The sequence below is a fragment of the Mauremys mutica genome, chromosome 2, assembly GCF_020497125.1.
Source record: "Mauremys mutica isolate MM-2020 ecotype Southern chromosome 2, ASM2049712v1, whole genome shotgun sequence".
NCBI lineage: Eukaryota > Metazoa > Chordata > Testudines > Geoemydidae > Mauremys > Mauremys mutica.
The window spans coordinates 253940257-253957519 of NC_059073.1; the positions used below are offsets into that span (position 1 = coordinate 253940257).

The 17263-nt window shown below is 43.4% G+C and overlaps 1 protein-coding gene across 2 annotated transcripts in view; it reads left to right on the forward strand.

The window, feature by feature from the left end:
- The first annotated feature begins 7857 nt into the window (after positions 1–7857).
- Positions 7858–17263, forward strand: part of ABCB1 (ATP binding cassette subfamily B member 1) — an 82416-nt gene continuing 73010 nt past the window's right edge. For both annotated transcript variants that reach the window (XM_045004931.1, XM_045004932.1), the window contains exons 1-4: positions 7858–7928; positions 8323–8420; positions 12429–12483; positions 15615–15762. In XM_045004931.1, coding sequence (XP_044860866.1) covers positions 7926–7928; positions 8323–8420; positions 12429–12483; positions 15615–15762 — 304 coding nt within the window. In that variant the 5' untranslated portion in view covers positions 7858–7925. The remainder of the gene's footprint in view (positions 7929–8322; positions 8421–12428; positions 12484–15614; positions 15763–17263) is intronic.

Below are 17263 nucleotides of genomic sequence, written 5' to 3' on the forward strand. Positions count from 1 at the left end.
GGCCACAGCTGTTTCACAGCAGAGGAAGGGTGACCCAGTGGTTAGGATGCTAACCTGGGCATTGGGAGAGCTCAGTTCAATTCCGTTCTCCATCAAAGGCTTCCTATGTGACTTTGGGAAAGTCACAGCCTCTTTGTACTTCAGTTCCCCATCTGCAAAATGGGGATAATAGCATGTCTGTATCTCACAGAGGTGTTGTAAGGGTAAATAATGTTGAAACCTTGTTATGGTTGAGTTTAAACCCCACTGAGAGAGGTGTGAACTTATTCTTCAATTAATATACCTGTAAACATAAGTCCAGAAGATAACAGGTGTGTGTGAACCTGCCCAGGAGCTTTTGGCTGAGTCACGTTTTGTGTAGAGATGAGTGAGTGGGAAGAGAGATCACATAGAAACTGAGGACAGCCAAGATCAGAAAGTGAGGGAGCAGCAAGGGAGCCAAGCAGGAGCCTGTGAACACAATGTGACCCTGGAAAAAGCTAGAGAGCTTTTTTGGGCCTCGTGATGGCTAAAAAGGCTTGGGAGCATGGGTGGCAGGTATAAAAAGCCAGCATATAATATGTGGAATTGGGCTTACATTTTTAAAAATGGCTTTAAATTTTGTTGAGTTGTGGGTTGCAGTTTTTGGGGCTTGTGTTTGGAGCTCAGCTTTATTCTGGGCTTTGCCATTTGCATGGGCTGGGAGTGGACTTCCGCTGGAGGAAGTTTGTGCTTATTATGCACCATGCAGGTTCTGGGGCTGCTGAGGAGTCAGTATATCAGTGTTTCTCAACTGATTACCCATTGTGGGCCACATATATGTGTTGCCTGGGCCGCAGGCAGGGCTGGATTAACTCTCCTGTGGGCCCAGGGCTATTCGATTTTGTGGGGCCTTTTTCCTGGGACGGAGTTTGGTGCAGGAGGGGGCTGGGGCAGAGGATTATGGTGCAAGGAGGGGCTGCGGGGTTTGGGAGGGAGTTTGGGCGCAGGAGGGGATTCTGACCTGGGGCAAGTGGTTGGGGTGCAGGGTCTGGGAGGGAGTTTGGGTGCAGGAGGAGGACTCTGATCTGGGCAGGGGTTTGGTGGGGGTGTAGGCTTTAGCCAGGAGGTGCTTACCACAGGCAGCTCCTGACCAGCAGCACAGCAGGGCTCAGGTTGCCTGCCATAGCCACAGCCACATGCTGCTCCTGGAAGCGGCTGGCTGCTCACATGTCTCTTTGGCCCCTGGGGGTAAGGGGCCAGCGGGTCTCCATGCGCTGCCCGCACCTGCAAGCGCCACCCCAGTAGCTCCCATTGGCCGGAAGCCAGCCTTCTCCCATACCCCCCCTCCCACCCGCCAGGGGCCACAGAGACGTGCCAGCAGCGAACTGCTTCTGGGAGCAGCATGGGGCTACAGCATGCAGGCAGCCTGCCTGAGCGCCCCTTTTAGCAGCCCAGAGATCGCTGCCTTGATTTATTTTTGCAGGCCCCCCCATTGAGTTGAGGCTCTGGACTGTAGCCCCTAAAACCCCTGCCTTAATCCGGCACTGGCTGCAGAGGCTGGGTGGCAGGGCAGCAGCAGCCACAACCTCGATCTTCGCCGTGCAGGGCAGCCAGACAGCTACCCTGGAATCCCCCTCCCCACATGGCTCCCCCAGACCTCTGCCATACGGGGCCACCCTGGAGCCAGACTCCAGAACTTGCGAGGCTGAGCGGCTGCCCCGGACCCAGACTCTGTGAGGCTGGGTGGCTGCCCTGGATGCCAGATTCCCACCATGCAGGGCAACCCAGCCAGACCCCTCCACAATGGGCAGCTCAGATCCCCAACATGTGGACCAGCCTTTAGCACACAGCTGAGCTGGGCTGCATCCGTGTGCTAATTGGGGCACATGAGGCCCGCCGGTTGAGAACCACTGCATTATATGCTACTCAGCTTCCTGGATTTATCGGTAATCTCCCTAGACTCCAGAGAAATTACCAATGAACACAGGAAGCTGGATAGCAGATACCACCGCCTCAGCTGCCCCTGAACCGGTATGGTGCATAATAATAAGCTCAGCCTTCTTCAGAAAGAGCTTTTGCTTTTCCCGCCAGGTGGTTGAGGGTCTCAGGAGGGGAAGCCTGTCATTTTCTGGGTGTTTGTGTGTGGCTCTGAAGTCTGAACTTCAAGCACTCACACAAAACAGCTGGTCCAGCTGCTCCCCCTTCCCGGTCATTCTGTGACCGTGGAGCAGGCAAGTTGGGGGATGAGGGGAGGCCGTGAAACCCGGCTGGCCAGAGGGAGCCACAGCCCACACAGAATGGGATGCTGCAGCAGGGAAGTAGTGTGTGGAAGCCCTCTGAGCTCCTTGCAGTGTGTGTGTGTGTGGGGGGGGGTAGATGCTGCATGCTAGTCCCACTCCCCTATTCCCCTTTTTTCCTAGTTCTGTTGCATAGAACATTAAGTTACACATTAATTTTATTAAAATACATTTGTGTTTATTAACATTACTAAAAAAATTATGGAATTTGTATAAACACTCCCACTCTGCTCCCTCTGAAATGGGTTGTGCTTGTTTTGAAAGTCAGCACCTCTTTTGAGAGAGAGAGAGACAGACACTTGGTAACCCCTGCTCCCGCCCTTCTCCGAGGCCCCTACTGCGTCCCTCCTCTCCTCCACCCCTTCCCCTGTGAGACCCTCATTCGCCACATCTCTCCTCACTCCCCCACCCCAGGAGGAGAGGAGGGACACAGGGAGTGGCGGGGGGCTTCATGGGAGAGGAGTAGAGGAGAGGAGGGGTGTGGCAGGTGGTGGGGATCTTGTGTGGAAGGGGGAGGAGAGGGACAAGGTGAATGGGGAGGGGGCTGTGGGCAGGGCCTGGGGCAGGGCAGGTGTGGGTGTGGCCACAGGCAAAAGATGAGGGACAGAGGGCTAGCCTCCCCCAGGAGAAGTTTCACATGCCACCCATGCTTGGGAGCTGTAAGCTAAGAAACTGCTCCCTTTGTTTTCAGTTCCTTCTATGTTCAGAGATACAGGACTTTGTACATTCCTTGTAAATAAACAAGATTGCATCGAAGAAAGTACCAGTCACCATCAATTTCTACTTCCAACTGGAACATCCCTGGGCCCCCAAACTGTGACTAGCTACTTAGAAGAGGGGTGTTAGGAGTGGGATCCAGTTTCTACTGAGAGAGATTGTGAGCTGGTATTCCTGTTGAAACAAGATGGAACACATAATGGATGTGCTTGCAGAAATCAAAAACTGCCAGTGGGATATAAAACAAGACTTGAAACAGGAGCTGGGAGGCATCTGGAGGATTCCCAGAAAAGTCAGAAAGTTGTCTTGCAGGGAGAGGTCACCGTTGAAGTAAAAACTGCAAAGTGTCCAAGAAGGCTGGGAAACCCCACTGCAAAGTTCCCAGGCTGGAATGACAAGACACAACAAAGAAGTAACCAGCAACCTGACTGCCAGAGACCAGAATTTTTTCTATTAAGTAACAGAGACCAGACAAGCTTTATCCAACTTGGATCTTGCTAACAGAGCTGAGCTTCAGCAAGGACTTAAGGAGCTGAAAATTCAGCTCCATAAGGAAATCAAAGGATCACAATGAACGGCAGCTGTCTGGAGGAGGAATTGATCCAGCCAAAGGACTTGAGGAAGACCAGATATTTATAATAGTTTCTACTCTGTTTATAACCCACAGAGGCCCAGATGGGAAAAGTTGGGCTGTTCCAGCTCAAATAATTTAAAAGCTCCCAGTCTTTGAGGACAAAACTCACTGGGAGACTGTAATGGGGTCAGCACCCACCTCTCACAAGCACCCCCTCTGATTGGGTGTGTCCATGGTCTTTAAACCCATCTAGCCCTGGTATGGGGTCATATCTCCAGGGCTTCCTCCTTGGAGACACTATCTTCCTTTCTTCCCTGTTAAGTCTCAGCAGCCAGCTAGGAGCTCCTTCATTACTCCCCTGGTCACTGTTAGCAAACTGGCTTTGACTCAGTGCTATAAGCCAGCCAGGAGCCTCTCACTCCCCCAGTCCCTGCCCACACTGAGCTGTCCATTATGTGAAGTTCCCTTAGCCAGCCAGGCATGCAGCCCTTTCTTCTCCAGATCCCATAGCAGCAATTAATTGCTGCTATTCTGCAGCTCCTTTATATGGCCCTCCTGGGCCTTGGTTGGCTGCTGCCCCTACAGCCACTCTAGCCTGCTTGGAGGACCTCTCCAATGCTCCTTTCCTGGGATGGGAGTGGCAGGACCCTGAGGCCTCCAGCAGGGGGTCTCTAGGCCTAGTCCATCCCATCACAAAGGCTTATTTGGTTCAATTCAACATTATAGCTCAAATGAATGGCTGGGAAGAGGGAGAGAAAGGGACTTTGTTAGCAGCCAGTATGGGTGGCCCAGCACTTATGGTGCTGCAGAACTTATCCCCAGAAAAGAGACTGAGCTATCCAGACCTGATGCAAGACCTTGAGATGTGGTATGGAGTTAGACATCAATGTGAGCTGAACAGGGAACAGCTAAAGGCTAGAAGGAGAGGGAAAGAAGAAACCCCACTTGAACTAGCAGAGGACCTGTAGAGGCTAGTGCTGACACAACCAGATACCAACAAGGCCTTCCAAAATAGACTGGTGATGGACCAATTTATAGATGCTCAGCTGGACTTGGACTTGCAGATCAAAGTCAATGAAAGGAGACCAAAGATGCTCTGAGAGGCTGTGGAATTTGCCACAGAACTTGAATCTTTTCTTGAAGAACTATGCCAGAAGAGGAAGTAGCTGCTAGAGAGGAAGATGGAAGCTGATCACCATGAGCCCTGAAATACTAATATGTCTAATATATATGATAATAGAAAGGATTCTAATCTGGTTCATGACCATATTGAACAATTAGAACATATGATAGATGTGTTTTGTAAAACAAGGGAAATTGGCAATAATGAAAAACTAAAGGAAAAAGTTCATTTAAATGCTGGTACTCCGACAAAAATGGCCACAAAAGAAGGATGGTTATAAATTTAAAGCAGGTCATTACAGACTGTCATAGGTGTCTAGTGGAAACGTCTCTCCCAGTTTGGGAAATGGGGAAAGTGCGGGAACATGAAGCTTAAGAGGCAAAGCTTAGTGGAAACACAAGCCTCAGTCCCAGATTTTGTTTAGATCTTGGCAGTTAAACAATAATGGGAATATGGCTAATAACTGTGTAATCAAGGCCAGGAAAGGTTTACAAATTTATTCTGGGGAAATTTTCTTTCAAAATATGACTCAGGTGAGACAAACGGTTTATAGGTAAAGGGAGATTTCTTTCCCTTGAAAGGGCCAGGCAGAATTATATTGCCTGTGTTCCAAGGAGAGCAGAACTGTTTTCTCAGTATTTCTCTGCATGTCCCGGGCTTGGTTCCTGCTCTACGTTCCAGGCAGCAAGACTGGCCAGCCACCTAGGGGGTGGTAAGCAGCACTCTCAGCCTGGCCTGTGGCCCTGCACACACAGGAGGCACATGGAGGCACAATGCCTCTTGGCACTTCCCCTGGAGTAATGTGTTTTCACAATATCTTTTACTCTGGACTGTGCTTAAATGGTACAATCTAGCTCTTAGGCCTCATCTACACAATTTGTATGGATTTAATTAAATTGGTTTAGAAACTGATTTAGTTAAATCATGCAACCTCCCCACTCTTATTTTATGTTAACTTAGCTTAAGTTGATTCCTTAGGTCATGTCTACACTATATATGCTGCCACAGTAAGTATATCACGTCTGTGTGCATACTTGGCTGCTTGCATCGGCACTGCATGTACTCATCAGAAGTGATTGTGTCAATGCAAAATGTGGTGCATCTCAAGTAGGTGTCACTGTGTGGCATAGAATCATAGAAACATAGAAGATTAGGATTGGAAGAGACCTCGGGAGGTCATCTAGTTCAACCCTCTGCTCAAAGCAGGACCAACACCAACTAAATCATCCCAGCCAGGGCTTTGTCAAGCCGGACCTTAAAACCGCTAAGGATGGAGATTCCACCACCTCCCTAGGTAACCCATTACAGTGCTTCACCACCCTCCTAGTGAATTAGTGTTTCCTAATATCCGACCTAGACCTCCCGCACTGCAACTTGAGACCATCGCTCCTTGTTCTGTAATCTGCCACCACTGATAACCCCTCTTTATGTAGTTGAAGGCTGCTATCAAATCCCTCTCACTCTTTTCTTCTACAGACTAAACAAGCCCAGTTCCCTCAGCCTCACCCTGACCATTTTTGTTGCCCTCCATTGGACTCCCTCCAATTTGTCCACATCGTTTCTGTAGTGGGGGGCCCAAAACTGGATGCAATACTCCAGGAGTGGTCTCACAATGCCGAATAAAGAAAAATAATCACTTCCCTCAATCTGCTGGCAATGTTCCTACTATGCAGCCCAATACGCCATTAGCCTTCTTGGAAACAAGGGCACACTGCTGACTCATATCCAGCTTCTCATCCACTGCAATCCCCAGGTCCTTTCCTGCAGAACTGCTACTTAGCCAGTCAGTCTCCAGCCTGTAGCGGTGCATGGGATTCTTCCATTCTAAGTGCAGGATTCTGCACTTGTCCTTGTTGAACCTCATCAGATTTCTTTTGGGCCAATCCTGGACCCTATCCCTACCCTCTAGTGTATCTACCTGTCCCTCCAGTTTAGTGTCATTGGCAAACTTGTTGAGGGTGCAATCCATCCCATCATCCAGATCATTAATAAAGATGTTGAACAGAATGAGCCCCAGGACCAACCCCTGGGGTACTTACTTGATACCGGCTGCCAACTAGACATTGAGTCGTTGATCACTACCCAGTGAGCCTGACAACCTAGCCAGCTTTCTATCCACCTTATAGTCCATTCATCCAATCCATACTTTTTTAATTTACTGGCAAGAATACTGTCGGAGACCATATCAAAAGCTTCACTAAAGTCAAGATGTATCATGTCCACTGCTTTCCTCATATTTACAGAGCCAGTTATCTCATCATAGAAGGCGATCATGTTGGTCAGGCATGACTTGCCCTTGGTGAATCCATGTTGACTGTTCCTGATCATCTTCCTCTCCTCCAAGTGCTTCAAAATGGTTTCCTTGAGGATCTGTTCCATGATTTTTCCAGGGACTAAGATGAGGCTGACTGGACTGTATGTGCATACAGGAAGTTGTAGAGCTGTTGAAGTAACAAATCAAACCCTGAAATGAAAGCAGCCAGGATGCTATGGTTATCCAGATTATTCATACTAAGCTTCAAAATGAGCAAATTGGAGGAGACTATATCATGAATTAAACTAGATTATGTTATTTAGCTGTGTGATCCAGTGTCTCACAAAGTATCTCTGCTGGGCTTCCTCCTTTGGACCAGATTATGGTCTGCTATTGTGTGAGTACTCAGGCAAGGGAGGATATGCTCCTTGGTGCAAAAGAACTGTGCCTTCTGGTACAAACCACCCTAATGGGGACAGGGACAAGGTAGGGTAATCCTGTCTCTCCTACTTACCATGGTTCAGGCTGTTATAGGGGGTTCACTCCCACTAAGGAGGAATTTCTCCTGGAGCATCTCTTGGAGCAGTGCTATTCTGCACCATCCCTAAGACAGTGGGGAAGTAATCCTGAGAATTAACAGGCTAATAAAGTCCTCAGTAAATAGCAAGGATTTTCCTTATGGTGGGATATTAGGGGATTTTTCAGAGCTGTTTACATGAGTGAGAGTAACCCAGGAGTTCATTCAAGACTTGGTTAAACATTCTCCTTTGGGAGGGCGGAGTTAAGAGCACACACACATTTACATCCCGGGGCTAGGCAAGGTCCAAAGGGAATGGTAAAACCTGGCAAACATCGGCTATTGAAAGCTTTTTCATCATTATAGTTTAATCAGGATGAGTAAAGTCCAGCCCTATCACATGTTTCTAACCACAGTAGACCTGTCAATTGCTTTATAGCCTTCCAGAAAAGGAGAAGAAAGGGTAACTAAGAACAACTCTAATGGTAAGTCAGTACATTTATTTTTATTTGAGAGAGATTTAACAAAATTCAACAATATGTAAAAAGAAAAAAAAATCCAAAGTTACTGCAGGCTCCTTTAAATAAACACATCATATTGCTGTTTGTTTTATAACTATGATAAATTACAGAAAAAACAAATGCTTTGAAATGATAGACTCAGAAGGATCATGCAAATACAAATGCATGTGTATAAACACATAAGCAAATGTATTGATTTCCATGGGGAGTTCTGCTGAAAAACTGAAGGCAGAATATGATCCTGGTTTTAAACGAAATGTCACCTAGATATTTATCCTGAGCTTAATAGCTGTATGTTCTCTTAGTTAAATGCTAGCTTATAACTACATTTTTCTGTGATGCTTCATTTCCTAAATAGATTAAAATGAGGTCTGAAAATGAAAGAATGTCTGATGCGAATGGAAGAGCTGGTGATGCTGCTATACCAGACCAGGATTGTGAATCCAAAGGCAAATGGTAAATATTTTAATCTATTTTAAAATATTTTTAGCATATTAACATTTTTAAATATTTTTCAGATTTTACCTTGAAATACATTTTACATTAATTACATACTTTTCCCATGAACAAAATTCTTTTGAAACCTACTATCTTTCAAATACAAATAAAATATTTAGCAGCTTATTTGGCTCCTATTGAATTCATCAGGTCAGAGAAAGTCTGTCCCACTAGCAGACTTGGGCCAGCAACACTGACTGAGCCTTTCACTGGGGCAATGGGATAGAGACAGAAAATTCTGTCATCTTGCTCCTTGTTCTTTCCCATAAAGAGGGGAGTGGCAGTTATATCCATTATACTTCATTAAAAGGCATATCTAAAATAGTGCTAGAACTGAAGCTGGAATAGATAATGGACAGCTAAAGCACATATGCCTGAAAGTTAAGTAGGAATTATGGCTTTTTAGTAGGGATGACTAAAGCCTGGTCTACTCCTAAAACTTAGGTTGACCTAGCTATGTTGCTAAAAGGTGTGAAAAATTCACACCCCTGAGAGACATAGTTAAGCAGCCTAAGCCCCAATGTAGACACTGCTAGGCTGAAGAAGAATTCTCCTGTCAAACTAGCTACCGCCTTTTGATGGCATGGATTTACTAAAGCAATGGATAAACCCACGCTGATAATGTAGATGTACCCCAGGGCCAAAGACAGTTTTATATAGCCTGAACACCATTCCTGCTATTTCATCAATCTATCTCATATAGTAGTGAACTGTGTCAGGAATGGATTCTGAGAGTTCTGTCCCCCTCCCTATTTAGAAAATTGAACAGTGCCTCAACTCATGGTTTCCCATGCCATATAACAGGATCACTAGAAGACATGAATCCTCATAAATATGTTAGAGGTAGGGGGTTGAGTACAGCCTGAAGGGAGATTCTGAGAATCAGGAGGTTTCATGGCACAAGCTGGAGAGAAGTGCTTTGTCACAGGTGAGCCTGATATGGGTGTGTGCAGGGCCGGCTCCAGGCACCGGCGCAGCAAGCAGGTGCCTGGGGTGGCCAATGAAGAGGGGTGGCACATTCAGCTCTTTGGTGGCAATTCAGCGGCGGGTCCCTCTCAGAGGGAAGGACCTGCCGCTGAAGTGCTGCCGATCGTGCCGCTTGGGGCGGCAAAAACCCTGGAGCCGGCCCTGGGTGTGTGCAACTGTTACTTTGCAAAGTGCTACATAAAACTTAGTATCACCACTGCCAATGATAAAGGGGAAAAAATCAGCAATATTTGGTCTTTCATCTGGACCTTCCTGGGCATCCCTGAGGCTATAGCTCTCCTGCAAAATCTATGAACAGGGCCGGCTCCAGGCACCAACTCAGCAAGCAGGTGCTTGGGGTAGCCAAGGGGAAGGGGCGGCATGTCGGGTTCTTCGGCAGCAATTCGATGGTGGGTCCCTCGGTCCCTCTTGGAGAGAAGGACCTGCCACTGAATTGCGGCCGAAGAAGAAAGCGGCGTGGTGGAGCTGCCGCTGATCGCGATTGCGGCTTTTTTTTTTCTGCTGCTGGGGGCGGCAAAAACCCTGGAGCCGGCACTGTCCATGAAATACTTTGACTTTCTGCCTTTGCTATCGTAACATCTAAATGAGTCTAAAAGGCTTTGGCTGCAAAGTGTGGGATTTTTTCAGCAAAATCTCTAGAGAGGTATGGGCCTTTTCTTGGATTCTTTGGAGGAGGATTCCAGAATGGATCACTGACCATACAAAGAGAAAGAATCATATCACTGGAGTTCATCTTCCTCCTATTTCACACTGAGGAAGCACATTTCCTGACCACATTGGATGAAGACAGCCCCTAAAATTTTATAGTACTTTGTTGCTCTCCTTGACTTCTGAACATGGGTATCCAGTCATTCATTAGCATTAGTACTTACTGAGTGATACATTCTAAGAAGTCAGTAACACTGAGAGAAAAAATGGTCACAATTCTGATTATATGGTAAACACAAGGTATGAGGATTGTCAGCTAAAATTTTCTCCTCCACCCTCCCCCCAGTTTTGTTCTTGATGGATGTCTTTATAGAGACAAGGTGGGTAAGAGTAATATCTTTTATTGGACCAACTTCTGTTGGTGGAAGAGAGAAGCTTTCGAGCCACAGAGAGCCCTTCTTCAGGTCTGGGAAAGGTACCTCATCCACCTTGTTTTTCTAATATCTGGGACCTACATGGCTACAACTACACTGCATACAACAATGGATTACTTTATAGTCTGTTTACTGTTTCCTGTTGCAAAGAAGGCAACATCTACTAACATCCTCAGTTTAATTTGTATTGGAACGTGATGTAACTCAGACACTTACTACAGCAACGGAAGGGTTTTTTTCTGTCACCATAGTAAATCCACCACTCCAAGAGGAGGCAGCTAGGTCAATGGAAGAATTCTTCTGTCAACCTACTGGTGTCTAGGGGCTTAGGTCAGCTTAATTATATCATACAGGATGTGAAATTTTTCATAACTGAGTGATGTAGCTAAGCCAAGCTAACTTTTTAGTTTAGACCAGCCCTCAGGAAAAGACAAACTAATACAAAGCTGTATAATGCTGGAACTATTGTCATATTTTCAACTAGATATTAATTAGGACTCAGTGCTTAATGGCTATATACATTTTTCTAATTTTTAGAAGTATTTATTAAAGGGAAGTTATGGTGAGTCTTTAACTGAGGAATGTGCCTACGACGTGTAGGTGGAGTTCATAAGCTATTTTTACTGCGTGATCTGCAAGTGCTGTTAGCTGCATTGCACAAGTATGATCATCTTTTTTTTTTATTTACATCTGCTCAGAAAGCTGCAACTATTTATTTTGGATATGGACCTTGCTACTGTAACTCATGACTGTATCACGTCATTATTATAACACTATAATACTGTAATAAAACCTTATCTACACTAAGGAATTTTAGAAAAATTTCCTGCTAGTGCTATGATGCACCAGTGGGAATGCTCCTGTAGACAAAGCTGTGGCAGCTTTTGGTGTTTTGCCACTGTGTCAGTACAGCTTGCACAGATCTGATTGAATGATTGGGACTGTATGTGGATTTCTCACTTTATTTCATAAAATAACTACAGCTGGAGTTTCTGGAGTGAATGACCAGTATAATGCGCCATGGACACCAGACTGTGTTGTAATAATGTTAAAAGTGAAATAACTCCAGATAAGTTACAATAATAGAATCATAGAAGTCTAGGACTGGAAGGGACCACGAGAGGGAAACTTCCCTGCAAGCTGTGCACATTTTTTCTGTGTTTGTGTCCGTATACTTTTCCATTAGGTTGTACTAAATATGTAACCATCACAATAGGTTAAACTTTGCCCCTCCAACTTTTAATTCTCCCTCCCCCTCCTCCCATAGTCTTCTCCTTTCCTTGGTAACAGTTTCTACTCAGCCACTTGCTTTCTTTGAAATCAGGCCTCAAATCCTGCAAACTGATCTATGAAGGAGGACCCTTACACCGACAGTCATACTGAAGTGAATGGGGCTCCACATAGGCATAAAGATTCTTCTGTATGGCCCAGTTTGCGGACTGAGTCCTAAATTCTTTTTTGATCTCTACAATACTCTCACCTTTGGGTCAGCTTGGAGAGACCATAATCTACATGTTTGTCAAAAGTATGGATTCAGTAAGTAATCAAGATATATAGACTAGCCAAGCTATTTCAAAAGATTACCAGGAGTTACTATTAGTGAGTTTCTGTAATCTAGCAGATTAACCAAAAATGTTAATTTCCTTTCAAATGAACTTTTGGAGAAGTACCATGTTGATGTTCTTTAATATACTTGGAGGTTTCTTAAACACATTGCGGACAATATTTACAGAAATAAACTAAGACTAATCTGCAAATCATCTTCATTTTATGTTCTTATATCTCCTACATTCTTGTTTAATTTTGTTTAGATTTAACTGTATTACTACTTTAAATGTTAGAGTTGCAGTTAAATATTTTCTCTTTACAATACATTAAAATAATCATTCATATTCAGCAGTGAGGACAAAAAGAAGCCAAAGAAACCTAATGTGGTCAGCCCATTAACAATGGTAAGAGATATGCTATATATATATATATTCAAGTTTAATAATGAACTTTAAACAATGTTTTTTAATGTTTCAAGTCTTACTGATAAGGCCTGATCTACATTTCTGGTATACTTGTGTGGATACAGTTTATACCAGCCAAACTGTGCTTTTGCCTGTATAGCGTATTCCACACACATCTCTCCCCCACAAGTAAAGAAAGCTGTACTGGCAAAAATGCAATTTTACCAGTATAACTGCATCTACCTAGGAGATTTTGCTGGCAGAGCTGTGTTAGTCACCCCCTGCACCTCTAGTTCCAGCACCTATGACACCGACCAACATAGCTATGCTGACAAAAGTTTGTAGTGTAGACCTGGCCTTAAAAGTTTTACCTGCATTACTGTGTCAATTATGGGTATTATACTTTACCAACAAAGTTATATCAGTAAAAACACTAATGTAGATGCAGTTATACCAGTATAAAGGTGCCTTATACTAGTATAGTTTAATATGGTTCCTGAACTAGAATAAACTATACCAGTGTAAGCATTTTAATACCAGTATAACTGTGGGGTTCTTTTGCTGCTGTAACTATACTAGTATAGCTAAAGTGACAAAACTTTGAGGGTTTTTTTTTGCTGCCGTAAATATACTGGTATAGTTAAAGTGGCAACACCTTTGAGGACAGGCCTACACTACAGACTTTTACTGGTATAGTAATGTCAGTTAGGGGTGTGATTTTTTTGATATTTCTTTATCAGTAAAAGTTGTACCATAGATGCAGTTATACTGACATTAAAGTGTTTTTGCTGCGATAGCTTATTTCACTTGGAGAACTGGTGTAAATGATACCAACAAAAGCACTTTTTTGGACAATATAAGCTGTGTTTACAGTAGGAGGGTTTGCTAGTATAGTTATACAGCAAACTTTTTCTAGTATACACCTGGCATAAGTATAGACAACCCCTTAATAACAGAGAGATTTTTATACTGGTCACTCCAGCCAGGATGAAATCTTTGCTTTTAACTCATTCTTTTGTGCTTAGGTATATTAGATATGTTTTGTGCTTGTGGTATGTTAATTTTAATTACTACTGTTTAGACTCTAATAGGGTAACAAATGTTGGCATCCATGAACAATAGCAGAGATTTATAGGAAAGTCCACAGAGTTACTGCATTAATGTTCAATAAGTGGCTTATGAGCATCCTCAAGTAACTACAAACTTTTCTATGATCTCCCTTCTACTATGTATGAGTTGCAATATCTATGCATTTTGTGATTAAATTAAAAACAAAAGATGAAGTATGATTATCTCTCATTTTTGGCTTTTAGATAAAAGGACTCTTATACCCTTCACTCTGGATTTGCTGATTTTTGTGGGTTCTTGTCAGCTCCTGTATTCAGCATAATTTTTAATTAATTATTTTTAACAAGGTAGCTAAAGTACATTGAGAGCTCAAATACCAGAGAGAATGATTCTCTTTATATTGCAAAATGCCGGCCAAATTTTGTCCTCAAGGTCTAACGTCTGTTGATTTCAATGGCAGTTTAAGGGCAAAATTGTCTCTGTATCAAGAACCACACTATTCTAAATAGGAAATATTCTGTGCAGTAGGTACTACTTAATATTATTCAGTATTATTCTAGCTGCACAAAATCCCACTAGACATCTTGTTCATTTTAATTGGATGATGCATACTAATATGATATATGCAATCATATTAATGAATCTCTAACTCAAGGTGCCGCATGAACAATGAGCATGCTTCTTTACTTTGTTAAATCAGCACAATTCCAGTGACTCCAGTGTTGTTACTGAAGTGGAGTGGCATGGAGAATCAGACCTAGTGCTCTTCTTACATGTAGAGCCTGGCCCAAAGTTGAGTGAAGTCAACATGCTTTTGATAATGCCTATAATATATCAGGAAATACTTTTTTTCTTAGCATCACATTGAAATTTGTATTGCATGAGGACTTCATATAGTAAAATTAGTAAGGGATGCTCTATACAGAGTTTATTACTTCTTTCATTATACTGATTTAGAAACTGGTGTAGCTCAAGTGGTACAACCCCCTAGTATGGACACAGTTATACCAGTATAAGTTATACCAGTATAAGTAGGGACCTACCAAATTCACAGCCATGAAAAACACATCATGAACCATGAAATCTGATCTCCCCGCAGTGAAATCTAGTGTTTTGGGTGCTTTTACCCTATACTATACAGATTTCATGGGGGGGGAGACCAGTGTTTCTCAAATTGGGGGTCCTGACCCAAAAGACGGTTGTGGGGTCACAAGGTTATTTTAGGGGGGTTGCGGTACTGCCACCCTTACTTCTGCACTGCCTTCAGAACTGAGGGACTGGAGAGCGGCAGTTGTTGGCTGAGCGCCCAGCTCTGAAGGCAGCGTACTACCAGCAGCAGTGCAAAAATAAGGGTGGCAATACCATACCATGTCACCCTTACTTCTGTGCTGTTGCCTTCAGAGCCGGGCAGCTGGAGAGTGGTGGCTGCTGACTGAGGGCCCAGATCTGCAGGCAGCAGTGCAGAAGTAAGGGTGGCAAAACCATACGATGCCATCCATACTTCTGCACTGCTGGTGGCAGCTCTGCCTTCAGAGCTGAGATCCTGGCCAGCAGCCGGCACTCTCCAACTGCCCAGCTCTGAAGGCAGCACCACTGCCAGCAGCACCACCATAAGAGTACAGTACCACAACCCCCCACACACACACATAACCTTGCGACCCCACCACAACTTCTTTTAGGGTCAGGACCCCTACAATTACAACACTGTGTGACATTTCAGATTTAAATAGCTGAAATCATGAAATTTATGATTTTTAAAATCCTATGATCATGCAATTGACCAAAATGGACTGTGAATTTGGTAGAGCTCTAAGTATAAAGATGCTTATATCAGTATGGCTTATTTCTATAACTTTAAATTATTTTTGTCAATTTAAATTCTAATCAGATAGAGTGGAATGATATAAAAACTGTGTGTATACAAGACTTAAGCTTTTCTGACTTTTTGTTATCTTAACTGTGCATTCCTAATGTTGTGTTAGCCCTTTTTAATGCATGAAATTAGAGAAGTTTTCAGCAATGAAGTTGTTCCCATTTTCACATGAAGGTGTTCCTATTTTCAGTTTCGGTATTCTGATTGGTTGGATAAATTACTAATGGTGCTTGGCTCTGCCATGGCAATCCTTCATGGTGCAGCTCTCCCAATCATGATGATAATCTTTGGAGATATGACAGATAGCTTTGTTACTCCAGGAAACACATCTTATCCAGGTAAGAACTGTCCTCGTTTTTAATTGGTAACATTAGAATACAGCTTGTATGGAGAGAATAATTGTCTGCATTACAATGAAAACAGGAAGGAATGGCAGCTTATCCTCTGGGTAATGAATCCAATGGAGTCAGCTTGCTCCTAATGGCTGAGCCAAATTCATCTGTGGCCCATTTATTACAGAGGAGATATACCAGAGGTTAATTTTGTCCCCTGTTTCCAGGCCTTCCTAAAATATTAAAAGCACCCATTAACTGTTATACTGATTTTCTGCAGAGCTGGTACTTCTTTTGAAATGTCACAGAAGTGAAAATGTCCTGTGACACTGAATGTGGAGTTGAGGGAAGAAAAAGGTGGATGAATGTGAAATTGTGAGATGAGGTATATGAAAAAGAGTACAGGCAAAATATATATACAATATCTCAAAAATAAGAGGCAGTTTGAAAGTCACAATAATTACAGAGATATTAATAAATAAATGATTCAATCATGTATTAAAGTCTTACCCAGTAATGGCAAACCACCAGGCAAGCATGATACTCAGTGTTTATTTATTTATTTATTAAATATAAATATTTTAATATTGAAATATAAATTTTCATGCGGGTATAGATAAACAGAAGGACAGAGTCCCTGCCCCAAAGACTTTACAATGTAAGGTTCAATTCTTCAGGTATGAGCTCCTATCACCTTCCTTTGAGGGACAAAGAAAATCTTAGTCCCTAACACACCTTCAGTGCACTTAAATACGAAGTGCTAAGACTGAAGTCCGTTCATATTCACATAATGAGAAAGGTTTTCAGGAAATAAAAGAAAAGGATCCTTCTCTCCTATAATTATTGTATCTCTTATGAGAACAGAAAAATGCCTTTTATATTGGTCTAAGGGAGAAAACTTGACAGATCCTTTGGGTTTTTTTCATCGATCTCTTCTATATCCTCTTTTTGCTCTGATCAGAGTCCTGTAGACAATTCAGCTAAAAACATCTAATCTCCTTCTGCTAGCCTCAGTTAGATCTTATCAATTTACTTTGAATCCCTTTTCAGTCTTTCTGGAAATCTTCACTTATTTCACCTAGCCTTTGCTAGGGGGTGTCTAGACTACTGACTTTACCTGCACTTAGAGCAGCAAAGAATCCTGTGGCACCTTATAGACTAACAGACGTTTTGCAGCATGAGCTTTCGTGGGTGAATGCCCACTTCGTCGGATGCAACACTAAAGCTCATGCTGCAAAACGTCTGTTAGTCTATAAGGTGCCACAGGATTCTTTGCTGCTTTTACAGAACCAGACTAACACGGCTACCTCTCTGATACTTGACTACCTGCACTTAGAATTTCCTAAACTTCTCCAAAGACTTATGTTCTCTCTCTCATTACTTGTTTAGAACTATCCTTCTGCCTTTACAGGCAGATAGTTAAGGCACAGAGGGTTGGATACTGTTACACTGAAGTGTAAGAGATGGCTTGTAAGATCTGTGGGACTAGACCTTGGGATGGCTGACA